General features: G+C 45.0%; 5 protein-coding genes and 1 non-coding gene across 8 annotated transcripts; all 6 read left to right on the top strand.

The window, feature by feature from the left end:
* Nucleotides 1,316-10,426, top strand: LOC8071787 (ribose-phosphate pyrophosphokinase 4). Of its 3 annotated transcripts, none has more exons than XR_002451883.1 (14): nucleotides 1,316-1,846; nucleotides 2,037-2,098; nucleotides 2,231-2,345; nucleotides 2,462-2,585; nucleotides 2,752-2,832; nucleotides 3,022-3,363; nucleotides 3,456-3,622; nucleotides 3,711-4,543; nucleotides 5,774-8,467; nucleotides 8,567-8,978; nucleotides 9,072-9,140; nucleotides 9,296-9,424; nucleotides 9,887-9,986; nucleotides 10,065-10,408. XR_002451883.1 is itself a non-coding variant. In XM_021458322.1 (14 exons), the coding sequence occupies exons 1-14, from the start codon at nucleotides 1,500-1,502 to the stop codon at nucleotides 10,196-10,198; spliced, it is 4,266 nt and encodes a 1,421-aa protein (XP_021313997.1). In that variant the 5' UTR covers nucleotides 1,321-1,499; the 3' UTR covers nucleotides 10,199-10,426. The 3 variants fall into 3 exon arrangements, 2 of the variants coding, with proteins under 2 accessions (XP_021313997.1, XP_002454393.1); XM_021458322.1 differs by having other exon boundaries at nucleotides 1,321-1,846; nucleotides 5,774-7,124; nucleotides 10,065-10,426; XM_002454348.2 differs by lacking the exons at nucleotides 1,316-1,846; nucleotides 2,037-2,098; nucleotides 2,231-2,345; ... (3 more) ...; nucleotides 3,456-3,622; nucleotides 3,711-4,543 and having other exon boundaries at nucleotides 8,071-8,467; nucleotides 10,065-10,426.
* Nucleotides 11,320-12,863, top strand: LOC8071785 (cysteine protease XCP1). The gene is made up of 4 exons (XM_002454347.2): nucleotides 11,320-11,830; nucleotides 11,951-12,186; nucleotides 12,279-12,419; nucleotides 12,521-12,863. The coding sequence occupies exons 1-4, from the start codon at nucleotides 11,368-11,370 to the stop codon at nucleotides 12,749-12,751; spliced, it is 1,071 nt and encodes a 356-aa protein (XP_002454392.1). The 5' UTR covers nucleotides 11,320-11,367; the 3' UTR covers nucleotides 12,752-12,863.
* TRNAQ-CUG lies at nucleotides 13,442-13,513 on the top strand. Its single transcript has one exon. It is a non-coding gene; the product is annotated as a tRNA-Gln (tRNA).
* On the top strand, nucleotides 14,350-18,124 carry LOC8071784 (short-chain dehydrogenase/reductase family 42E member 1). The gene is made up of 5 exons (XM_002454346.2): nucleotides 14,350-14,627; nucleotides 15,112-15,454; nucleotides 15,753-16,024; nucleotides 16,953-17,152; nucleotides 17,464-18,124. The coding sequence occupies exons 1-5, from the start codon at nucleotides 14,438-14,440 to the stop codon at nucleotides 17,896-17,898; spliced, it is 1,440 nt and encodes a 479-aa protein (XP_002454391.1). The 5' UTR covers nucleotides 14,350-14,437; the 3' UTR covers nucleotides 17,899-18,124.
* Nucleotides 20,651-21,954, top strand: LOC8071783. Its single transcript, XM_002454345.2, has one exon. It carries the CDS (start codon nucleotides 20,998-21,000, stop codon nucleotides 21,568-21,570), a length of 573 nt encoding a protein of 190 aa, XP_002454390.1. The 5' UTR covers nucleotides 20,651-20,997; the 3' UTR covers nucleotides 21,571-21,954.
* LOC8073829 (outer envelope membrane protein 7) lies at nucleotides 23,233-24,034 on the top strand. Its single transcript, XM_002454344.2, has one exon. It carries the CDS (start codon nucleotides 23,402-23,404, stop codon nucleotides 23,741-23,743), a length of 342 nt encoding a protein of 113 aa, XP_002454389.1. The 5' UTR covers nucleotides 23,233-23,401; the 3' UTR covers nucleotides 23,744-24,034.

Raw genomic sequence — 24,279 nt, 5'->3', positions numbered from 1 at the left:
CATGCCTAAGTGCTTGTTTAGTATAGTCAATATTAACCTTAATTTATGTGTGTTGAAGTGATTAAGGTGGAAATTAAATTAAATTTCACTCTAAATATCTAATATACTCCAACGCATATATATTACATTAGATACGGGAGCATCAAACAGGACCTAACATTTACAAGTTAAACACATGTTCCGAAGTGAAATTCATTTCGTTCACATTTTCCTCATATTGAATATTTGAACACATGTATAAAGTATTAAATATAAATTATTTAGAACATCTCCAAGGGTTTTGCAAATAAACTTTGCATTGCCCTATTTGCAAAAAAGAGTAGAAAATACCCCTCCAATGGTTTTGCAAATAAGAATTGCAATTTGGTTAACTTTGCAAATAGAGGTTGAGGCTTTGCATATATGCAAACCTTCCCACCACTTTGCATCCACAATTTCGGCCTTCCACGTCGGACTCCGTCACCCCGCCCCTCTCCCCCACCCCGCGCGATTTCTCTACGCCCGTCCGCCCGCCCTCCAGCTGCCGCGCGTGCCCGCCGTCCCTCTAGGTGCCGTGCGCGCCCGCCCTCCCAACCGCGCGCGTCCACAGACGACGACGTACGCGGCCACGTCTGAACGACGTACGCGGCCACGACGCGGGAACGGAGGTGGACCTTCCCTCGCGGGGACCTTCCCTCGGAGGAGGACGGAGGTGGACGGAGCCGAACTGACGCGAACGACGACGACGACGAACGACGAACACGCCCTGGGCTGGGCGGCGACCTGCGCGAAGACCTGGGCTAGGTGGCAACTGGCGGTGACTTGGCCTGGGCGGCGACTGGCACACACGACATACATCAAAATGGCACGAAGGAAAAAAAACGCGCGGGCGCGATCGGTGAAAAAAATTTCGGGGGTGGGGTTTACACTTTGGGTTTGCCAAGTCTAAATGCAAAGTCCCTTGGAGTTGGACTATTTTTAGACTTTGCAAATGAGTTTGAGACTTTGCAAACAACACCAAATGCAAAATTCATTTGCAAAGTCCCTTAGAGATGCTCTTATTAAATTAAAAAACACAATTTGAGAGCAATTTGTAAGATAACTTTTTAAACCTAGTTAATCTATAATTAGATACTAATTACAAAAAAATGAAAATACTACTATAACCGTTAAATTTTAACATTCTCAACCAAACACCCCTAACTGCTGTGTATTTGTATGTTTCACGAGTTCAGTTATTTAGCCAAGGAATTCTCTAAAATCACACGAAGGTCCTTCCAATCTTTGCAGAAAACACCCGTGTGGAAAACTCATTATTACACGCGTCTTGCTTTTACTTTCATCGTCCTCGCTGACGCAGACTCGTCCCTGTTTCTCTGAAACGAACCAAACAGCCACCGCAGATCCGAGCACTCTTCCGTCCTCCCGGGCCACGGCGATCACCGCCGTCGCGGCGCCACCCATATCCACAGCAGAGCCACTCGCCCGGTAGCTTCACCTCGGCCGCGCGTGGGGCGGCCATGGAGGACTACCCGGAGGAGCTGCGGACGCCGCCGGTGTCACTCGTGTCCATCGTGGGGTGCCCAGAGCTGCACCCCTCGATCTCGGCGGCACTCAGCTCCCAGCAACCGCCCATGAACACACTGGCTCTCCCGGACTTCGCCAAGGCCTCCATCCTGGCCCGCAGCGGTAAGCCCCGCGACCCTCTTGCACCGCCGCAACCCCCCGCGGGAATCCTCAAGAAGGACTGGCTCCTTAAGCATCGCACCCGCGTCCCGGCCGCTGTCGCTGCGCTGTTCCGTGCCGACCAGGTCTCCGGCGACCCCGCCCAGTGGCTCCAGGCCTGCTCCGATCTCGAAAACCTCAAGTATGTTATCTGAATCGTTGCGTTGTTGATCCCAAATTGACTTTGCACGGTCAGAGATTATTTGCGAGTCTTAAGATGCAAAATGGACAACTTATCAACAATTTGGGACTTAGGAAGCACCACCCACACTTTATTAACAGCAGCTAGTATAACCGAAGTTGACGCCAAGTAATTTGTGTTTGTCGCACAGGTCTGCAATTCAGGGGAAAAACACTAAATTAGTGGTGGTCCTTGTGCAGGCTCAAGCTAGTGGTAAGTACCGACTTAGATAATTTTTTGGTCTTCTCTTGTCTCTATGCATTGACTGTAGACTGATTATCTTTGGGTAGCTGGATGCCGACTATGGTGAAGGTTTTAAGTTGCACCTAATAATATTTTTTGCAGATGAGCTGAGTGAGGATGTAACTGTTGCCTTGAGGAAACGTGCAGAAATCGATTCCAAGAACTTGGTTGTGTTGATTGAGCACGATGAAGCAGAATGGAACAGATCTCTGAACAAGTCTGTAACTTTTCTTTTCCTGTGTTTTTACTGTTGCACTTTGTAGAACAATCCTAACCATTTTCTATGCCAAATTCTTTGGAGGTGTGGATGATTGTAATATTCTGTAAATGCAGATTGAAGAATGTGTTTGCGGAGTTATGTGCAGCATTCTATAAAGAGGAAGGGCGAAGGATAAAGGCTCGCATTGAGAAAAGAAACTTTGCTTCTGTCGAGCTGAGCATCCGGTACTGCTTCAAGGTAAGGACTTCTCTCTCCTTCAATTTAGTGCTATTAATCATTCTAGGTGCAGTGTAAAAGCATGGAAGCATAGATAATTTTGTTCACATTTTGGTTGGTAATTTGATTAATCTCTTTCCCACATTGTTCTGATCTATGCATTTGCTCCATTATTCTAATGCATCAGGTTGCTATTTATGCGGAGTTTAGAAGGGATTGGCCAGAAGCATTGAAGTTCTATGAGGAAGGTGTTCGAGTTTTGCGCGAGGTCTGATCACATCCCTTTCCTTATCCTTAATCAACAAGTGGCATACTAAATCAACTATCTCATATATAAAAGACAAACTGTGGCTATCATAAATCCAAAAAAGCTCACTGTTAGCTGATCCTCCACTGTTTCTTAAGCAGTTTCTGTTGGCTTTGCATCATCCATTGATAATAATGTGCTTATATTCAGATGATTGGAACTTCAACAAGGTTGCCTCCAACCCAACGCCTAGTTGAGATAAAAGCAGTTGCTGAGCAATTTCACTTTAAGATATCAACCTTGCTACTTCATGCTGGGAAAGTGGTAGAAGCAATCACATGGTTCCGTAAGCATATCAGAAGCTATGAACGGGTTGTTGGAACACCAGAAGTTGCTTTTCTTCACTGGGAATGGTTTAGCAGGCAGTTCCTTGTCTTTGGTGAGCTGATAGAAACAACATCTACAACTATTCCAGATACATTATCTCCTCGATTTGGCACTGCGGATAATGCATTGACCGAGTGGGAATTTCAGCCAGCATACTACTATCAGGTTCAACCTACATCTTTGCACGGAACTACAATAGACACTCCATTTACTCGATTGCACTAACAATTGACTTCTCATACATTTTCTTCTGACAGCTAGCAGCAACTTACTTGAGAGAGAAGAGGTATGCCATTGAATGCTCATCATCAATGGCTAACCTTACAACAGAAGTTAATGGAGTACCTGAGTCAGTAATGCCTTCTGTATATGTTGGCCAATATGTCCGCTTGTTTGAGCAAGGAGATACAGTTAGTGTACTACCGTAAGCTCCTTGACTTGTTTTCAAAAAGTTATAGCATATTCTTTATATGAATGTGAATATGAATGTTTATACCTCAATCTGGTTGCAGCCTTTCTGATACTGAATACACCAGCTATGCTTTGTCAGAAGCTGAAAGGTTTCAAGATTCTTATGAGATAATAGCATTGTTCAGAAAAGCTTATGAATCATTTCAGAGCCTAGGTGCTACAAGAATGGCTTCTGCCTGTAGTGGTGGAATGGCTATAGAATATTACGCAGCTGGGGATTTTAGCAACGCAAAACAGCTTTTTGATAGTGTTGCTGGTCTATACCGCCAAGAGGGTTGGACCACTTTGCTTTGGGAGAACCTAGGATACTTGAGAGAGTGCTCGATTAAACTTAATTCTCCAAAGGATTTTATCAGTTATTCTCTAGAGATGGCTGCATTACCATTATTTTCTGGTAGTGGAGAGGAAAATCGAGAAAACAAAATTAAGAGTGGGCCTGCAGGTTCCCCTACCATTTCCAGGAGAGAGAATATACAGCAGGAAGTTATTAATGTTTTGGAAAGAAAACAGTCATCAGAAGGAACCGATGATGAATTTAATAACGCGATGGAAGAAGTTACTCGCCTTGATATTGATCAGATAAGCCCGTTAAGAATGGTGCTTATTGCGTCTGTTGCTTTTCATGATCAATCTGTAAAACCTGGTTCACCTCTGCTTGTCAGTGTGTCACTCTTATCTCATCTTCCTTCTCCAGTTGTGGTTGATCAGCTGGAGGTTCAGTTCAATCAATCTGACTGTAACTTTGTGATACATAGTGCACAGGAAGATTCTCCTCCTTTAGATTCAAATTTGCACGACCAAATTGTTCAAGATACTTCTTCTCTTACACTCTTCACCAACAGATGGATGCGGTTGACACATGAGTTAAAATCAGGTACTATCAGTATACTTCTCATTAAGTGTTCGTCAACTCGTTGTGTTACTGTGTTAGCGTCTATTGTAAATTAAGTTCACTGGTTGCCTGGCCCTGTATTTGATGTAATATGTGAGCTAGGAACTCCATGTGGGGGACCTGGATTAGCAAAAGCCAGATACTATGATATGTATTTTATCGTTGAAGGAAATCAGAAAGCCCAGAAATATTATTTTGATTTATTTTAGCCAAAATCATTTCTTTTAGGATGTTATTGCCATGCCAAGGGAAGGATAAAGCAACGTAATGTCAACTGAAGAGAAAGATCTAATCCTTAGGTTATCCTCAAATGAGAGATTTTTCTTAAAATAAAATAGCATGCTACCCGCGGCATATTATGGATTCATGATAAATACATAATGATATGATGTTATTGATGTATCCTGTGACATGTATGATAAAAAGGTGTATCATCTATATTTTTATCAAACATGCAGGAGAGCTGCACAACTTTGTATTAGAGATAGGAAAGAAAGAACTGGTCTCTTATAATCTCCCAAGGGGCAAAGCTCAAAGCCTATAACACACACAGACACACCACACGGGCACTCAGCAAAAAGCGCTCGCCACTTAAACAAGAGAGAAATGACCAGGGATACATGCAGGGGGCCTCCCAACTTTGTAGCATCTGCGTTAATTAGAAGCTGTACCTTATCATAGATTTCATGCAGAACTGAGCTAATATTTGGAGTACTTGAACATGCAATATGATGTATGCATATACTGAGGACAAAGACAACAAATGCGGTGAAAACAAATGCTTATAATTTTTATTTTTAGTAAAAGAAAAACACAAATGCTTTACATTTTTGGTTAAAAAAAAGCAAATGGTTAACATTAATTGCATAATAATAATAGTAATTATTTTAGGAAACAGAATCAAACTGATAAGCTATTAAGGAACCAGCCATGCGATATGTTGGCTAGTTATCTAGCTGTGGTAAAAATGGGTATATCCATTTTGAGTAATAGGTGGCATATAAAGAATTGTCATGTGATGTTCCATCTTCAAAGGTGAAACCACAGTTATAGCTCCCTTTATCTTTTTTAGTTTGCTTAGTTTTATAGGGCTTTGCCTATTTGTTACTTGGTACTCGAGCATTTGAGACAACATTTTCCTTGATATGTGTTTGGTGATAGTTTTCCTACCACTAATTCCAGAGTAGATAACATTATAAGTACGTTCTGCAGGACAGAGTGGAAAGCTAGAATGTTTGTCTGTGAAGGCGACAATAAACAAACACCTTGTGATTTGCTGCCATGCTGAAAGTCCTGCGTCCATGGAAGACTTCCCATTATGGAAATTTGAGAACCAAGTGGAGACACTGCCCACAAAGGACACTGCTCTTGCCTTTTCTGGACAGAAGCTTATTCAAGTTGAAGAGCCAGATGCTCAAGTTGACCTTGTCTTAAATTCTGCTGGCCCTGCTTTAGTTGGAGAGTTATTTACTGTACCAGTGACCATAGAGTCAAAAGGGCATGCAGTCCATTCTGGTGAGCTGAAAATTAACCTCGTTGATGCCAGAGGTGGTGGTCTGTTGTTGAGTCCAAGGGAAGCAGAAGATTCTGAAAGTCATCATGTTGAACTTCTTGGTGTCTCAACTGCGTCCGAGGATAAAGAGTCAAAGGAAGAAGCTGATAGCATAAGAAAGATCCAGTATTCATTTGGGGTTATATCTGTTCCAACGTTGAGTGTCGGTGATTCCTGGTCATGCAAATTAGAAATCAAATGGCATCGAGCAAAATCAGTCATGCTTTATGTTTCACTTGGTTACTCCCTGGGCTCAAGTGAAGAAGAAGCATTGCACCGGCTTAACGTCCATAGAAGCTTGCAAATTGAAGGGCAGATCCCCTTATTAATTAGTCACCAGTTTTTGAGACCATTTAGGCGAGAACCATTGTTGCTATCAGGGATCAGATCCTTAGGAAGTGATGATAAAAAATGTTCTCTTGCTATGAACGAGTCTAACATGCTTATTGTGACTGCTAGAAACTGCACTGATGTGCCTTTGTGTTTGCATTCAATGACCATTCAACCTGATGGTGATGGAGAGCAGCTCTGTTCAGTGCAACAGATCAGTGGAATTTCCAGTGGTCATGCAGTTGTTGCTCCTAGTGAGGAATACAAAGGAATATTTTCGGTCAATCCGCGGGCTATCAGTACAAACTTCAATTTAGGTGAAATTTGCCTGAATTGGTCAAGAGAATCAAGTCTTGGTGAGGATCAAGATAGGGTTATTATTATGAAAGAACAATTACCTGAGGTCAGCATTGAGGAGTCGCCGCTTGTTGTGGGCATGGAGTGTCCTCCCTATGCAATCCTTGGAATCCCTTTCACTATCTATGTGAAGATTCACAATTCAACGTCTTTGCTTCAGGAAATCAAGTACTCCCTTGTTGATTCCCAGAATTTCGTTTTTTCTGGTGCTCACAATCATGCTGCTTTCATTCTGCCTAAATCAGAGCACACTGTTAGGCATAAGCTTGTACCGCTTGGTTCCGGCTCTCAGCAGTTGCCAAAGATCACAGTGACTTCGGTGCGGTATTCTGCTGCATTGACTCCTTCAGCCTCAGCAGCGACTGTCTTTGTGTATCCCAGTGAGCCTAAATTCAACTTGGAAACTAACCATTCAACATCCGATGAGATCGTGAGTTGAGACCTGAGCAACCTGAAGTCAACCCACTCCTGAGTCCTGACACTTAGCTCGGCCGGGGTGCATGCGAGGTAAGGTCTGCTACTGGAAATACCATCAGTTTGACCTTCATGTTGATGTTCAAGAAACTTGAATCAGATTCCTGTCGGCGAAAAGGGATTGTCGCTGTGCAAAAGTTTTGGCATTGTTTTTCGAGGTTTCGATTTTGTAGTGCTTCTGGATTAACCACATATCTGTAACTTATGATTACTTCATTGTTTTTGGCCCAAGGGTACAACATACACATGAGGATAGGCAGATTGTAAATCACCGTCCCACCAGTCAAGTGGGGAATAAACCAGCTCCATGTCTCAGTTTTTACTCTTCGATGCTTGCCAAATCGTCAATTTGTCATGGTTCTCTTGTTTCTCTGAAGTGTGAACTCTGCTGATAACTAGGTTGACCCTACTATCTTGCATATCGTTTTTCTTTCACTGGAAACGCCACTCTATACAGGAAAAAAAAGTCACTTTATGCTCATGGGTCATGATGTTTCTCACTGGAAACACCATTCTATCTATATCTATACAAGAAAAAAAAAGTCACTTTAGCAATGATGTTTTGGCGTATATACAGGAAAAGTCACTTTATGAGTAATGGCGTATTTGAGGTGGCTGCGTGCTTCATGATGGCCATGCAGGAGAAAAGCGTACTTGGCTCCTCGAGCAAGTAGCCGTCGCGTTCAGGCGGCGGCGCGCTCCATGCCGATCCGTCTCGGCGTCGCATACGGCATTATTGCCCGTGCCTTCGGCCCTTCGCGTCCGTCTATAAAAAACCGGGAACATTCGCACAATCTTTTCCCCCACTTTGTTCGCCTCGCCGTATTTTCACATCGCGGGCCTCTTTTTGTTTCTCTAGCGCGTCGCGGCTGGGGTCTAGGGTTTAGGCTCCCAAAAGCCAAAAATCAAGGAGAAATATTCGCAGCGGCAGCGCGTCTCGATAAAAGCCGGCATCAACTGTTCCGTCAAAGCAGAGTCCACCCCTCCCCGCGCCGTTCTTTTTGGTTCCCCTGTCCCCGCCGCCTCCGAAACCCACCGATGGAGGTCGTCGCCGCCGCCGCCGCCGCCGCGAAGCAGAAGACGAAGAAGCACGAGAAGCACATACACCTCTTCTACTGCTCCGAATGTGAGGAGCTCGCCCTCAAGGTCGCCGCCAGCTCCGACGCCATCGAGCTCCAGTCCATCAACTGGCGGTACGCCACCCTCCCCCCTTCCTGTCCTCTTTCTCTTCTCGCCTCACCGATTTCGTGGAGCAACCTGATCCGTCGAGTTCTGTGACGCCGCACCACCAGGAGCTTCGACGACGGCTTCCCGAACCTGTTCATCAACAAGGCCCACGACATCCGGGGGCAGCACGTGGCGTTCCTGGCCTCATTCAGCTCGCCGGCGGTCATATTCGAGCAGATCTCCGTCATCTTCGCGCTGCCCAAGCTCTTCATCTCCTCATTCACGCTCGTGCTGCCCTTCTTCCCCACGGGCTCCTTCGAGCGCGTTGAGGAGGAGGGCGATGTCGCCACCGCGTTCACCCTCGCGCGCATCCTCTCGATGATCCCCAAGTCGCGCGGCGGGCCGACAAGTGTCGTCATCTACGACATCCACGCGCTCCAGGAGAGGTTCTACTTCGGGGACGACGTCCTGCCATGCTTCGAGACAGGGATCCCGCTCCTGCTGCAGCGCCTCCGCCAGCTGCCGGACGCAAAAAATGTTCGTAGTGGCATACATTATTGTGCGAAACAAACTTTTTTTTTTTTGGATAGATTCCTACTGTAGCCCTGACCGATGGCATGTTGCGTGCAGATCACCATTGCCTTTCCAGATGATGGAGCGTGGAAGCGGTTCCACAAGCTGTTGCAGCACTTTCCAATGGTCAGCGGTTCCCTTTTCTTGCTTGGATATGTCTATCTTTTGTTTTGCATACCTTGTGTTGTCCTGAATCCCCCAGTCCTTGTGTTGTCCTGAATCCCCCAGTTTAAGTGTTCTCTTGCCATGGATTTCACGTTGGTCTGTTTGATTGTATACAGATAGTCTGTAACAAGGTTCGTGAAGGTGACAAGAGAATAGTCCGTATAAAGGAAGGAAATCCTGAAGGCCGTCATGTTGTTATTGTTGATGATTTAGTGCAATCTGGGGGAACTCTTCGAGAATGCCAGGTATGATGGATGTGTTATCCTATTGCTTCTTCATGATAGTAGATGACAATGCTTAAATACCTAGTTATTACCATTTACTCAGTTTAGAAAGAAATTCTGTGTCACATATTCAATATGGCAGAGGCTATTTGCGGGTGTTTTTTTTTGGGGTGTGTGTGTGTGTGTGGGGGGGGGGGGGTTCATATCCTTAGTGCACATATTGGACAGTTGCCAGTATATAAACAAAGAGTCCTGTTAAAAGCTAAAAGCAACACTAGTGCCTTCTGTTGTCAAATCTGTGCCCAATTTTTCAGTCCTCAACTCTCACTTTGTTGGTAGACCTGGTTTACTGTCTGTAATCTATCATACCGTCAGTTGACAAATGTTGAGTGTTATGACTCATGGTTGGACACATATTCTGCTTACATTACCTATCACTTTATATATATATATATATATATATAAATCTTTCTTCTTTTGCAGAAAGTTCTAGCTTCGCAAGGCGCTGCAAAAGTTAGTGCTTATGTGACTCATGCTGTGTTCCCTAAGCGGTCATATGAACGTTTCATGGCGTCTAATTCTGGTAATTAGCAGTTCATCCAACTTAGCAATTCCCACTTTTCCTTCTAGTTGCTTATTGCTTATTATGTGTTGATCGCAGTTGGGCCAGGCGACCAGTTTGCTTACTTCTGGATCACGGACTCATGCCCACACACAGTAAAAGCTATTGGCCAAAGACCTCCATTTGAGGTTCTGAGCCTTGCTGGCTCAATTGCTGATGCTCTTCAGATCTGAGCGTACACAGGTAGATATGGGCTGATGCCCATCACAATCAGATTGAACTTGTACTATGAGATGAGCTGCTGCTGCTTTTTCTAAATGTAAGAGTTTGTTTCCAGTTCCTGGAAAAGCAAATAATGTGGAGTAAGTTAAGTACCTGAGGGTTCCGTAAACAGCACTGTGAATTGATAATAAAATCAGGCATTGGATACTCAGTTGTTGACATCTGTGTATTTGTCAATATTCACTTCTGTTTGAAGTTCGCGAGATGAGTGCTTCTTTCCTGACCTGTTGTACCGTTTAGCGACTTCGGATACTGAGCTTTGTTGTGAACAACTAAATAGTGCAATGTAACTGAGCTTCAACCCAATTGGCTGCCTTGAATTATACTGTTCTATGGATGCATCGAGGCGATTGGTTTGTGTTGATAGCCTGCGTATGAAGAGCAAGAATGCAAGAGCATGCAGCATCATTGCAATTTGACCCTGCTCTTGCCTCTCTTACTTATCTGAGCTGTTGTAAAACAAGCTATTCTTCAGGCTGATTTTTGTGGGATAGTAGATTTTAGTATCAAAGTGTTTTTTTAAATGATGATCCTGCCGGATAATAGAGTTTAGTATCAAAGTAGTCATTTTTTGGTCCTTGGTTCGGAGTATAAGCTTCTAGGAATGTGAGCTTGTCAGTTGGCACATCTAGCATCTCGTCACCAAACTCGAAATTGATAGTGCAAGTAGTTGGTTGAGAATAAAATAGTGTGGGGTTCTTCTGTTTGGTGATGACTTGAGCAGACGAGCAAAAGATACTTAGCTATCCTTCTATAAAGGCCATCGTGCAGCTGCTTCGCATGGTCGAGCACGTTATCTCTAACAGGTGTGCAGAGCTGCAAGTATAAGATACCCTTACTATAACGCATCATGCTACCAAAACCAAGATTTAAACGTCATCTGTGGCTTTGGAGAAGCACTGAAAAGCATTTCTACTACGAAACTTGTGGAACAGAGGCATACCTGCAAGGGCGCAACGACAGCTTCCTGCTAAAGCAAGGCACTGCCCTTCAGAAGCTTCACCCAGAAGAGCCATATCTGGTGCAGTGAATTGCTTGCAAGAAACATAGATATTTGCAGTATAAATGTGTTCATCGATCCTGGACATGCCATGACAAGAAACAGCAGCAGACATTCGCCATGGAACCCAAGCTCCCGGTGCTCGTCCTGTTCCTAGCATTTGCAGCCTGTTCTGCCAGTCACCACCGAGACCCCTCTGTTGTTGGATACTCCCAGGAAGATCTTGCATTGCCCAACAGGCTTGTTAACCTCTTCAAATCCTGGTCGGTGAAGCACAGAAAGATCTACGTCAGCCCGAAGGAGAAGCTGAAGAGGTATGGGATATTCAAGCAGAACCTGATGCACATTGCAGAAACAAACAGGAAGAACGGGAGCTACTGGCTGGGCCTGAACCAGTTCGCCGACATCACTCACGAAGAGTTCAAGGCCAATCATCTGGGATTGAAGCAAGGATTGTCAAGAATGGGTGCACAAACACGTACCCCAACAACGTTCAGGTACGCCGCCGCAGCCAACCTGCCATGGTCAGTCGACTGGAGGTACAAGGGAGCCGTGACGCCGGTCAAGAACCAAGGAAAATGCGGTGAGTTCCATCTCTGAACAATATACGCACACCATCCTTTTCAGCATACTGTTAGTACCGATTCCACAAGAATATACTGTACTACTGTGCTAACAAGGTGAGAAAAAAATTTGCTTGCAGGGAGCTGCTGGGCCTTCTCGTCAGTGGCAGCAGTTGAAGGGATCAACCAGATTGTGACGGGCAAGCTGGTATCACTCTCGGAGCAGGAGCTGATGGACTGCGATACCATGTTAGATCATGGCTGCGAAGGGGGTCTCATGGACTTCGCGTTCGCTTACATAATGGGGAGCCAGGGGATCCACGCCGAGGACGACTACCCGTACCTCATGGAAGAAGGCTACTGCAAAGAAAAACAGGTTCGCACAAGACACGCAAATCCTCCTCGTATGTAGGCTGGATTGCAGGCAGTTCTAACAAGGGTTATAATTCTTTGCTCTGGCGTGTTTAGCCTTATGCCAACGTCGTCACTATAACTGGATACGAGGATGTCCCGGAGAACAGCGAGATAAGCCTGCTGAAAGCGTTGGCTCATCAGCCTGTCAGTGTCGGCATCGCTGCAGGGAGCAGGGATTTCCAGTTCTACAAAGGGGTAAGCAAAATTGACTGCCTGTGTGGTTTCAGATGGCGTCACTAGCTGTCACAGTCTCACAGAAGATTAGTAACATGTGCACCTCGTCTGGCTGGCTGCAGGGGGTGTTCGACGGGAGCTGCAGCGACGAGCTTGATCATGCACTGACGGCCGTCGGGTATGGCTCGTCGTACGGCCAGAACTACATCACCATGAAGAACTCGTGGGGCAAGAACTGGGGAGAACAAGGCTACGTCAGGATAAAGATGGGCACCGGGAAGCCGGAGGGTGTTTGTGGCATCTATACCATGGCTTCCTACCCAGTGAAAAATGCAACACTCTGGGGTGCCTAATAAATTAATAATTTTGTAACGAATTTCACAATTTGTTCAAACGTAGTTTTGGAAGGAATCTATTTATCTAGTAAGATAATCTACATGGCAATATACCTTTTTTTATCGTTGATGTCAAGATCCCCTAGCTACTTGATTTCACAAAATCCATGTCGCATCCACCACTCCAGTACAATCAGGAGAATTATTTTGTGATATATTTAGGCCTTGTTTAGTTGCGAAACTTTTTTGGATTTCACTACTGTAGCACTTTGTTAACATTGTTCAATCATAGAGTAACTAGATTTAAAAGATTTGTCTCACGATTTACAGGCAAATTGTGCAATTAGTTTTTGTTTTCATATATATTTAATGTTACATGCATGTGCCGTAAGATTCAATGTGACGGAGAATCTTGAAAAGTTTTTGATTTTTGGTGGAAACTAAACAAGGCCTTACTACACACAACTGTCTTGAAAAGCGGTAAACAATTGCGCGGCCAAGCGGTAATCAAAGTATCATGTATGGACAATTAATCGGAACAACGGAGAAATATATGGTTCAAACTTCATACCATTGTTGACTGTACTTAGCCGTGCCCATCCTCCTTCAACGTTCGCTCCCAATCTCACCAGCAAATGTTAATTGTCAATAATTCGCAGATGAAGTCCATTCTCAAAAGTATAATGTTTGTTCAGATTGAACAACAAAGGTCCCATGGTCTAGTGGTCAGGACATTGGACTCTGAATCCAGTAACCCGAGTTCAAATCTCGGTGGGACCTATTTTTTCACATTTAATCTTTTTTTTGAGTAGCGAGTCTTAACGGGTTAAGCAATCTACAGGCATCTAGCCCAGACACAGAAGTCGATTTTCTGATTTTTTTTTGAGGTACGTGACATTCTGATGATGACGATGTAAAAGCAAATTCGCTGAGGTAATTGCCGAGGGAATTCACATGGCTTCGTTGGATCCTGCTTAACTAAAATTTAACTAGCTAATTACTAAAGCTAAAATTTAGCCAACTAAAAATTAACTAACTCAGGTGTTTGGATTCTCTAGTTAATTGAAAACCTTGATAATGTTACCCCTCATTAATTCTATTATTTAGATAGCTAAATTTTAGCCGGGGGTGTGGATCCTTTAGCTAAACTTTAGCTAGAAGTAGTTTATCATTGAAGAACCTGTTTGGTACAGCTCACAACAGTTTTAAGCTGTTTTTTTTTTGTCAAACACTTATTTCCAAAACAGTTTCATGAGTGAAGCTGTTTTTCTTCTCCTCTCACAAAGACATGAGTTGGAATAAAGCTGAAAAAAGTAGCTTATTGCAGCTTTCTTCTTCATTTCTCTCTCTCAACTATGCATGAAGTAGTTGGTGAAGCTATTTTACCAAACTTTTTTTCAAAACAGTTCAGCTTCATCTAGAAAGTTGCTCATAAAGTTATTTTCTAAAAAACAGTTTTACTAATGAAGTTAACTTGTGCCAAACAAGCCTGAAGTCTTTTAGCTACATTAAAATAATTAATAAGATTATATATATTTTGCCTCCAGCTAAAATTTATCTAGATTTAGCTATGGACTATTTAGATATACCACAGCTAAAATTAATCTACTAAAATTTAGCTAAACAGGCGCTAGTCGTCCACTTCACAGCTTCACAGTTCAGACTTCAGACTCCGTCGCCGGCGATCTGTACCCCGCCGAGAAGATGCATCTGAGCGCGAACGAGGGGATTGAGGGCGTCCGGTTCGCCGTGACGGGCGGGCAGGGCTTCGTCGGAGCCGCACTCTGCCTCGAGCTGCTCCGCCGCGGCGCCCGCGAGGTCCGGTCCCTCGACCTTCGCGCCTCCTCCTCCTGGTCCCAGCAGCTCCTCGACGCCGGCGTCCGCACCATCCAAGGTCAGTCCCTCCCGCTTACCATCTTCAGTTCAGATCGCTGGATCACCAATCACCACGGTTTTACTTTGCTGTCGCTGTGGGTGTGCTCTGCGGATGTTAGTACTAAAACAACAACACTACAGCCTACATGGTAGATAGCTTACTTCATGTGATTTACTGCGTTGTGAGTTGCAGAATTGGACTGCTCTTGGAAGTTAGAATAGATGCTGTTATAGTCCTTACTCAGTATGCTGTAGTTCGGCTTCTGGATCAAGATGCAAATTAGTGTGTCCACGCGGAGGACATTACTGTGCCAGTACTACTTGCTTGATCTGTGTGTATCTACGTAGGTTGTTGGTGGATCTTGCATAGTTTTTTCTGTACATGTTTTGCCTGCAATCACCCTGTTAGCTTCTGTTTCTTTGTGGTCAATGCTACTGGTTACCAAATACCAATATGTGGCTTGTGGAATGAATCATCAGTTTCTTAAGGCCTTGTTTCGCAGGGGACATTAGAAATAAGGATGATGTGGGGAGGGCTTTCCGTGGAGTGGACTGTGTTTTCCACCTTGCTTCTTATGGCATGTCAGGGAAGGAAATGGTGCAGACTGGGAGATCCGATGAGGTCAATATAAATGGGACCTGCAATGTACTGGACGCTTGCCATGAGCAAGGTGTCAGGAGGCTTGTGTATGTAAGCACTTACAATGTGGTATTTGGAGGAAAGCCGATTGTCAACGGAAATGAGGCCTTGCCTTATTTTCCAATTGAGGACCATGTTGATGCTTATGGGCGCAGCAAATCAGTTGCTGAACAGTTGGTACTGAAGAGTAATGGGCGGCCAGCTAAGTAAGTTTACCCTTCTCTTTTTCTAGGCTCCAGTACATTGAAAAATATGGGAAATACGCTTAAGTTTTTTGTGGACCATGCTGTCGTTCAAAAGGACAGTTAGAAAGAAATTGCTTAGGCTAATGCTACACTTTGTACACTTTCTTAGATTATGATATTGTCTTCTGAAAACCTTAGTGTTGTCATGTGTAATTGCTCCTTCTTAAACAACAATAATAATTTCATTTCAGCTTGTGAGTCAATAGTGGCATTTGAAAGTATATGCAGCCTGTCTTATTGATTGGGTGAAATCTTACAGGAGTGATAAAAGTACTCGTCTTTATACATGTGCAATTCGCCCTGCTGCTATATATGGACCAGGTGAAGAGCGTCATCTTCCAAGAATCCTGTCCCTTGCAAAGTTGGGATTAGCATTCTTCAAGATTGGGGGCCCAGATGTCAAGACAGATTGGCTGTATATAGATAATCTAGTTCTTGCTCTGATATTGGCAAGCATGGGACTTTTAGATGACATTCCTGACAGGAAGGGAACCCCTGTAGCAGCTGGTCAGGCGTATTTCATTTGCGATGGTAATTTCTGTTACTGTTTAGCTTCTGTGATGTCATTACTAAATTATACGCATGCAGGTTCCATCTTTGTCTTATTTTTTCTGTCCATAGTGGTACTGCTAATTTGTTTTTTACTTGAATTTGAAAAAAATGCAAACCTAGCTAGGTAGAGAAGACATCTGTGGTTTATTGTTTTGATTTTGACAATAATCCCATTGCTAGCAATATAGTTTTAACTTATGTACTACATAGATCAGATGTACAGCCCATCATCTACTTGATAGCTATTTGCCTAATCGTTTTCCGGGCTGGAAAGCTGATTATATAGTTTGTTGGAGGTAGTTTTTGGTCACTTATCTTGTAACAAAGGTGCAACTCTGATTCTCACAGACTGATTCTGGGTGTGGGTGTATTTGCAGGGTGAGTGTTTGTGTGATTCCTTGTTTTTTGGGCCCTTTTATCCCTTTTCTTCTTAATATAAGGATACACAGCTCCTCCTGCGCGTTCGAGGAAAAGAAGTTATTATTAGCTACTTTCCTTCTTGTTGTGAACTTCGAAAGTTTGAAGTTCAACACTTTGGATATATTATACAGAATTGATTATTTCCGTAATTAGGTGTTCCAGGATTCCATTGCTTGAATAACAAAATTATTTGCAATACAAGCACACAGTGTTCCATGACTTATGTTTACACCCAGGATTGTGTGTGGTGTGCGTTGTAGGGCTCTAGCCCCTTTCTTTCTTCTTAATATAATGATGCGCAGCTCTCCTGTGTTTTCCAGAAAAACTGAAACCTTTGAACAAACCTAGAATTTAGACTCTTTCTTCCTTATAAGAGAAGTGTCCCCTGAGAATTTGGTGTCTTGAAATGTCTGTGATATAGAACATGCTGATTCTATATGCAGTTATACATTTCATTGCCTTATTGAGCTATATAACTGTTTTGCAGGATCACCATGCAATACTTTTGAATTTATCATCAAGCCCCTATTTCAAAGTTTGGGTTATTCCGTTCCTCAAGTGAGGCTGGACACCTCTGTTGCCCTTGCCATTTCAAGAATGTTTTTATTCATATCTACATTGTTCTACCCATGGCTTGATAGTAAATGGATGCCTGAGCCTTTAATTCTTCCTGCTGAAGTGTATAAGGTCGGCCTCTGTCATATGCAATTTTGATGTTTTGTTTTGTGCTGCCACTTTACCTACCCCAGTATAGTTTTGAAATATGAATATAATGCTCAGATACAAGTGGACCAGTCATGTCAATTTCATTGCTAGTTTTTTTATATATAAAAAAAAACAGTTCTTTTCAAGGAATCTCTCTACTGAACTACTCTTGACTAGACCAGCAGACTTGCAAATAATATTTTTGTTTGATGTTGGACAAAAGTAAAGGTACGAATGCCAATATCCAAGGATCTGTAAATAATACATCTGATGTTGCTTGCTAATTGTGACAGGTTGGTGTTACACACTACTTTTCGTTCTTGAAAGCTAGAGAGGAACTCGGCTATGTACCTATGGTGAGGCCTCACGAAGGCTTAGCTGCAACGATCTCATACTGGCAGGAGCGTAAGAGAAGGGAACTAGATGGCCCGACCATATTTACTTGGTTGGCTGTAACAATTGGAATGCTGGCTGTGTTTTCTGCCGCTTGTCTTCCGCCAGTCGGCCCATTGAAATGGGTGCTTGACATCCATCTGTTTGTTTTTCGCTCGATGCTTGTGATCCGGCTGGTCTTGGTGATAGCAATTGCACTGCATTTTGGTGAAGCCGTGTATGCCTGGTTCTTGGCGAAAAAGGTTGATCCAAGGAATGCTACTGGATGGTTTTGGCAAACCTTCGCTCTAGGGTTCTTCTCTCTCCGGTATCTTCTCAAGAGAGCCAGAGGGTGAATTTGTGTACAATTCACATGTACATTGGGGATCCTATAACAGTGATTCCAAGCTTCATGCTTGCTTTTATAGAGGATGCGTTTCCTAGATGATCTTTTCACTTCTGTATGCATAAAAGTTGCCCACCCTGATATACTCGTGTACCGTGATCGACTGATCGGATTGAGCCGTGGCGCAGAGCCGGCCACTTGTGTGATCGATGTTTTACATGAGATTCAGCTCTCCATTGTGTGATCGGTCACTTCCTTAGATGAGCTGTAATGTAACTAGTCATTGTTAGATCCAATCCAAATGCAACTGCTGTTCCAGCAGAAATTTGGTGGCTGTCGCACATCTAATGCCGTATATGCTGTGAGTCTGAACCATATGATATCAATATGTCGAAGCTAAAAAAAAATACAGCTCGTTTTCCTCGCCTGCTCGTACATCTGCACGAGTTTTTTTTTTCTTGTGCCTGCGGAGAACTACTCTACATTGCTAGGAGTATATGTATATATATGCCACCACACCACCGGCCCACCGCCCTCTGAGGTCTGAACCGGAAGTCCTGGAACAGGCATGTTACAGACTGACGACGGAGCAACCGAAACCGGGGCCTAGGCTTGCAAAAATTTTCAAGATTCCCTATCACATCGAATCTTTGGTCGCATGCATGGAGTATTAAATATAGATGAAAATAAAAACTAATTACACAGTTTATCTGTAATTTGTGAGATGAATCTTTTGAGCCTAGTTACTCCGTGATTGGACAATGTTTGTCAAATAAAAACGAAAATGCTACAGTAGCCAAAACCCAAAAATTTTGCAAACTAAACCAGGCCTAAAATACTGCCACGGAAACAATGTGATCGAGCTCCACGCCTCCACCACTCGGCTGATTCTTCCACCAACCCCCCCAACCTACCATTGCCGTGCATTCAATAAAAGTTAGTGTCGGCGAGCGGAAGCAACCGAAAAGGAAGAGAGGAGAGAAGGTGAGCGCCGAGTGCTGTGTCAATGTCAGGGTCGGAGTTGGACTTGTGAACTGCAGCCATGTACATGAGCCGCACGAACTGCAGGCTCGGCAGCGGCTGTGCGCTTCTTCCTCAATCCTCCCTCCTGACTGCACTCTCTCGGTCTCGGCCAACAACTCCCATAGGAAATCACCACCGTAAAAGTGATGGTACAGTAGCAGATGTCAAGTGTTTTCAACCGTGTAGTATAAAGTTTATGTTCAGAGCATGCAACTCCGAGTGGTGTTTTGTGAAGGTAGATTGGCGTGCATTTGCTGGGGAGAATCATTGATGAAAAGCTCTACCTTAAAGCCTATGATGAGCAGCCGAAACATGACAAAATGTTTCGGTAGCAGGCGGGGACAGTCGGACAGACAAGGTTGATGGGCACACGGCTGCCATTTGGACGGTGGATGATTGGCTTCTCGCCTCCTCCACTCCCGCCTCCCCCATGTTCTCATGTGGATCCCTTTGGTGCGGCCGCAGCTACCCAGTTTTTTTAAGTTTAAATTTAAACGCTAATCAAATAAACAGCTCTGTCACATTCCCTCCTTCGGTCCATGAATGAATCATCAGAAGCTTCGGTTTATACCTTTTCCCGTAACTGCAAACACCGCATCCTATACAAAGTAAGATACTCTCTCCGTAAAAAAAAGGTACTCTCTCCGTAAAAAAAAAGTACAATTCTAAACCATTACATACTATCTTTACATTTGAGTAAATTTATATTAAACATATATTAATATTTATCAATGTAAATAAGTATCATTAGCGTGGAATATATGTTTATAATATGATTATTTAGAGTGTTAAATGTTGATATTGTTTTTTATAAACTAAGTCAAACTTAAGGGGGTGTTTAGTTCCCCGTAACATGCAGAATGCAAAATACAAAATGTCAACTACTTTGGAATGATGAAATACAAAATGCTAAATTTTTCAAGGTTATGTTTAGTTTCATTCAAAATGTAGAATTTATTGTCTTCATGAGGGCCTCTTGAGGTTTTGTTTTGTTTTGTTTTGTTGCTTTTGAGGCCAAAAATTCAAAATAAAGAATAATCACCTTTTTGCTAAAAAAAATTGCATGATGTTTAGTTCCAAAATGATAGACTTTTTTTTTTTGAAAAGAAGGAGAACTAAACACCCCTAAGATGATTGGACTCTAAGGGCACTCACAATGCAGACTCTATCATAGAGTCTAAAGTTATTTATTACATCGAACAATGTGGACTTAGAGTCTAAATAAGACTTGGAGTCTTATTTTTTCTACATCTTTCTTCAATAAATATGCTGCCACATCAGCAAAATACCATAAATAATATGTAGTTAATTGTCTTGGACTCTCTAATAGAGTCTTGCATTGTGAGTGCGCTAAATAACAAAATAACTGCATTCAATTTCATCGACGGACGCAAACAGTTTGAAATTCATGTTTTTTAATAAGGAATTTAAAGTTCATGTTGTTAGCCCGATGAGGCAATGAACATGTTTGTTACGACAATAATCAGACGGCCGCTGTTCACATGAGTTGGTGGCATGAGCTGCTGAACCGAGTCACACAGGGGCCGGTCAGGCGGACAGCACACCACTTGGTGGACGTCAAAGCGGCTGCCAGGTGGCCGTATCCTGGCCTGCACCGCACCAGCAGCTGCCGCCACCCATCATTTTTGCCAACACGGCTCCAGTGTATCTGAGCTGCCTGGCTTCGAGGAGGACGTCCCAAAAAAAAAAAGAGTTTGGTAATTCGTTCACGTCGCCTCGCGCTATAGCAATAGCATGTTCTTCTGTTCATTCACAAAAGCTACTAGAGGAACTTTCAACTGCACACCTCGTTCGTGTCCCCCTCATGCATGAATAAAGCCAGCCTGTCGTGGCGGAGGCAAGCTGTTGTGGCTGCCACACCGCGCCATCACATACTGACATACACATACCTCCTCCTCCTCCATCCTCTGTCCACACCAAAAGCAGAAGGAAGGGAGAGATCTGGGAGGGGTGAGAGAGCAGGAGGAGAAGGCCATTGCCCTCTTGAAGGCTCGAGACCTTCTCCGTCCATCCTCTTCCCTCTTTGCTTTGCCTCTCCTAGACTCTCTAGTCGTCCGGTCCGGCCATGGCCACCATCCTGGAGAACATCCAGAAGGCGAGGTTCCTGCCGACCAGGCCGCTCAAGGACGAGCTGCCCACCTTCCAGGGCGGCGGTGGTGGCAAGGAGGAGAGCCACCTCATGGGCCTGAGGAAGCGGCTGTCCTCCTTCTCGGGCAAGATCCAGCCCATCTCCTCCGCGTCGGCCGAGTGGGCGTTCCGGCGCTCCAAGTCGGCGCCCTCCCTCGGCGCCGCGTTCGCCGCGGGGGGCGGCTCCCTGAGGCAGTGGTGGCAGTGGGGCGTCGGCTGGCTCCTGTCCAAGAAGCCCGGGTTCGCGGGCGACCTCGAGATGAACGAGGAGGAGGTCGCCGCGCTGGGCCGCCAGAGCAGGGGCAGCTGGGGCCACATCCTCTACAAGATGCGCTCCGGTGTCCGGCGGCTCGTCATGTCCACGCACTCGCTCCCTACCACGCACAAGCAGTCGTCCCTGCCGTCGTCGGCGTCGGCGGTGCACAACAACGTCCAGTGCAAGCCGGCGGCGGCGTTCGCCTACGCGCAGCGGCAGAGCTTCCACCACACCGGCCACGCCATGGCGCACTAAGGAGCGCCGTCGCGGTTGCAGGTGCTGTTTGCAGCCGATCTCCTCCAGATTCAGAAGTGGAGATGGCGAGAGGCACGAGAAGAAGAAGAAGATTCAGGTTCCAGGTGCGTGAGATCGATGGTGAAGATATCGCTGTACCGTCCGTTATAAGTGAAAACTAGTAGCTCGGTGAATCGATGATGAATGAAATGGATCTTCATGTAGGTTTTACCATCCTGTGCTGTGTAGATCTAGTGCCCCATGTAGAGGTGAACAAGTGTTATATGCTCTCGTTCTTTATATTCTTTTGGGTTCTTTTGGACGATGTAAATGTACAATGTTTGGTTGATTTTGTACTGTTTTTGCCTCCAGCAGTAAATAAAACTAATGCAAATTGTGCCCCTCTGTTCTTGGAAAAGTAGCGCTACTCCTTCATTTGGAGTCTCGGCCCAGATCTGATCTTTTCAGCGGCTGCCCTTGCCATGTATCGGTGTCGGTGCACGCGTTTGCTGGAAGTAGTAGTTGGTCAAGGCAACGCAAAAACAGCTGGAAAAGCTTACGAAAAAAAAATTCATAAGATGCCCGTCAACGTAAGCAGCAGCTAGGAGAATATTCTGAAACGAGAGTTGCCGCCGCCCGCCGGTACCCCCGGTTCATGGAATCATGGTGTATATGGCAGTTTTTTCCCGTGAATTTGTCCACGGTTTATAGTTAATCTCAAAACGCAAATTAGTTCGAGACAGGTGGATTCGAACGCGAATTTCACTCCAATTTCGTTTCTAGAACGACACATACTATTCTCTCATTCCTCAAAAAAAAAAAACATAGGCCTTGTTTAGTTCGCAAAAATTTCCAAGATTTCCCGTCACATCGAATCTTTGGTCACATGCATGGAGCATTAAGTAAAGATAAAAATAAAAACTAATTACACAGTTTAGCTGAAATTTGTGAGATGAATCTTTTGAGCCTAGTTACTCCGTGATTAGACAATGTTTGTCAAATAAAAACGAAAGTGCTACAGTAGCCAAAAAAAAACCAAAATTTTGCCAACTAAACAAGGCCTTACTATTCTCTCGTGTCCCTGTCTACCGCTACCAGTACCAGGAGTAGTAGGAAGCACAACAGAAGGTGAAGCGTCCACATGTGAACAGGTAGGCGGTCAATTCTGTCACCTACGACTACGACTCCGATGGACCTGCAGTCGAGCAGTGCAACCACGAGAAAATGGATGGTTCGGCAGCGGTCCGATGGAAGCAATCGCGGTGGTGTCCGCGAAACAGACGTGAATTCGGCGAGCGGCGGCGGCGGTCCATGGAATTCGGAAGGAAAGCCAACCTCTTTTCCTTCCTCGTATAATAAAGGATTAAAGGGCAAAGGCCACCGACGTTTTCTTACCAGGGCCAGCCAGCCAGCGGCCAGGCCAATGAGTGAACGCCCAACCCAATTCTCCTCCAATCTTCTTCGCGGCCTTCGCCAAATTCAGCCCAGAACGGTTTCGACCTGAAAGCCACCGCTCCAAAATCCAGCCCATAGCCTATCCGGGAGCGGCCGCCCCCCGTACCACACAGCCCGCGGTCCACTCCACGCCTCCACCCCGTCCAGGTCAGGTGGACAGGTGGGTCACGGCTCGTCTCCCTTCCGTCCACCGTCCCTCGGCTTGTCCTCTTCCTCCGGCCTTCCCTTTCGTGCGCTACAGTGCAAGGACAAAAAGCTTTCCCCCCTCCCCGCCGTTGTTTCCCCCCACGCGCGCATAGAACCCCCCCAAACCCCGAGCGCCCGCGGCCAGAGACACCCATCACACACCCGCATCACGCCACCCCGTCCAGGCATCCCCATCCGTCACCGAGCACCCATGGCGAAGGGAGGTGCAGGCCAGCGCGAGGGTAGCGCCCTGAAGACGGCGGTGATCGTCGCTGGAGGGCTCGCGCTCGCATGGGTCACCGTGGAGACCGCCTTCAGGCCCTTCATGGACCGCCTCCGCGCCGCCGTCTCCCGCTCCACCGACGCCGCCCGCGACCCCGACCAGGAGGAGGACCCCGCGCCTGCCGCTGCGGCCGAGCCGGAGGAGGAGAAGGCGCCCGCACCAGCGGAGCCGTCCGCGCCGCCGGCCCCGGCCGAGGTGGAGGAGAAGGTGGCCGAGTTGGAGGAGAAGGTGGAGGAGGCCGCCGCCGCCGCCGCCGACAAGGCCGAGTGAAGGGGATGGCGACATAGCGACCTGTCTGTCTGCTCTTCTGAATAGTATGCTGTTGGTTCTGTGAATCTGTTCTGTGATTTGAAACCTGTCTCTGTCATGGATAGTGCAAAGTTTGGACTATAATTTCAGTGAGTTTAGCAGTAAGGTTGCGTTCGTCTTTCGCAAAAAAAAAAAAAAGGTAAGGTTGCGTTCGTTTTTGGCTTTGGTACCATTTAGTTCACGTCGTTGATGGTTTGATGTGATGATATGTGTGTTTAAATGTTTATTAAACTGCTGACTACTTGATTATGATATCTGCCAACAATTTCTTAATTAAAATAGTGGTTGCTCTAGTCATTTCATATCATTATTATGCTAATATAATATGATTATGTGTTATAAATCCCTATTTTGAACTTCCTTATCTCATTTTTCCATCTGGTGCTAAGAGGGCTAGAGTTTTGTTTGCCGTGCATCAGTAATTTGTTTGCACTGTCGATTGTCATCCATGCTATCAGGTAGACAGTTTTCCAGATGAATAAATCCTGGGTGTAGCT

The sequence above is a fragment of the Sorghum bicolor genome, chromosome 4 (genome assembly GCF_000003195.3).
Source record: "Sorghum bicolor cultivar BTx623 chromosome 4, Sorghum_bicolor_NCBIv3, whole genome shotgun sequence".
Classification (NCBI taxonomy): Eukaryota; Viridiplantae; Streptophyta; class Magnoliopsida; order Poales; family Poaceae; genus Sorghum; species Sorghum bicolor.
This window is presented reverse-complemented; position numbering and strand designations above follow the sequence as displayed.

Coding starts and splice junctions, on each gene's coding strand:
- LOC8071787 (XM_021458322.1), top strand. CDS start 1,500: ATGGAGGACTACCCGGAGGAGCTGCGGACGCCGCCGGTGTCACTCGTG. Junction 7,125..8,566: donor ATCACAGTGACTTCGGTGCG/GTATTCTGCTGC, acceptor CCGCACCACCAG/GAGCTTCGACGACGGCTTCC. Junction 8,979..9,071: donor AGCTGCCGGACGCAAAAAAT/GTTCGTAGTGGC, acceptor TGTTGCGTGCAG/ATCACCATTGCCTTTCCAGA.
- LOC8071785 (XM_002454347.2), top strand. CDS start 11,368: ATGGAACCCAAGCTCCCGGTGCTCGTCCTGTTCCTAGCATTTGCAGCC. Junction 12,187..12,278: donor GCTACTGCAAAGAAAAACAG/GTTCGCACAAGA, acceptor TGGCGTGTTTAG/CCTTATGCCAACGTCGTCAC. Junction 12,420..12,520: donor ATTTCCAGTTCTACAAAGGG/GTAAGCAAAATT, acceptor GGCTGGCTGCAG/GGGGTGTTCGACGGGAGCTG.
- LOC8073829 (XM_002454344.2), top strand. CDS start 23,402: ATGGCGAAGGGAGGTGCAGGCCAGCGCGAGGGTAGCGCCCTGAAGACG.
- LOC8071783 (XM_002454345.2), top strand. CDS start 20,998: ATGGCCACCATCCTGGAGAACATCCAGAAGGCGAGGTTCCTGCCGACC.
- LOC8071784 (XM_002454346.2), top strand. CDS start 14,438: ATGCATCTGAGCGCGAACGAGGGGATTGAGGGCGTCCGGTTCGCCGTG. Junction 14,628..15,111: donor CGGCGTCCGCACCATCCAAG/GTCAGTCCCTCC, acceptor CTTGTTTCGCAG/GGGACATTAGAAATAAGGAT. Junction 15,455..15,752: donor AGTAATGGGCGGCCAGCTAA/GTAAGTTTACCC, acceptor GAAATCTTACAG/GAGTGATAAAAGTACTCGTC.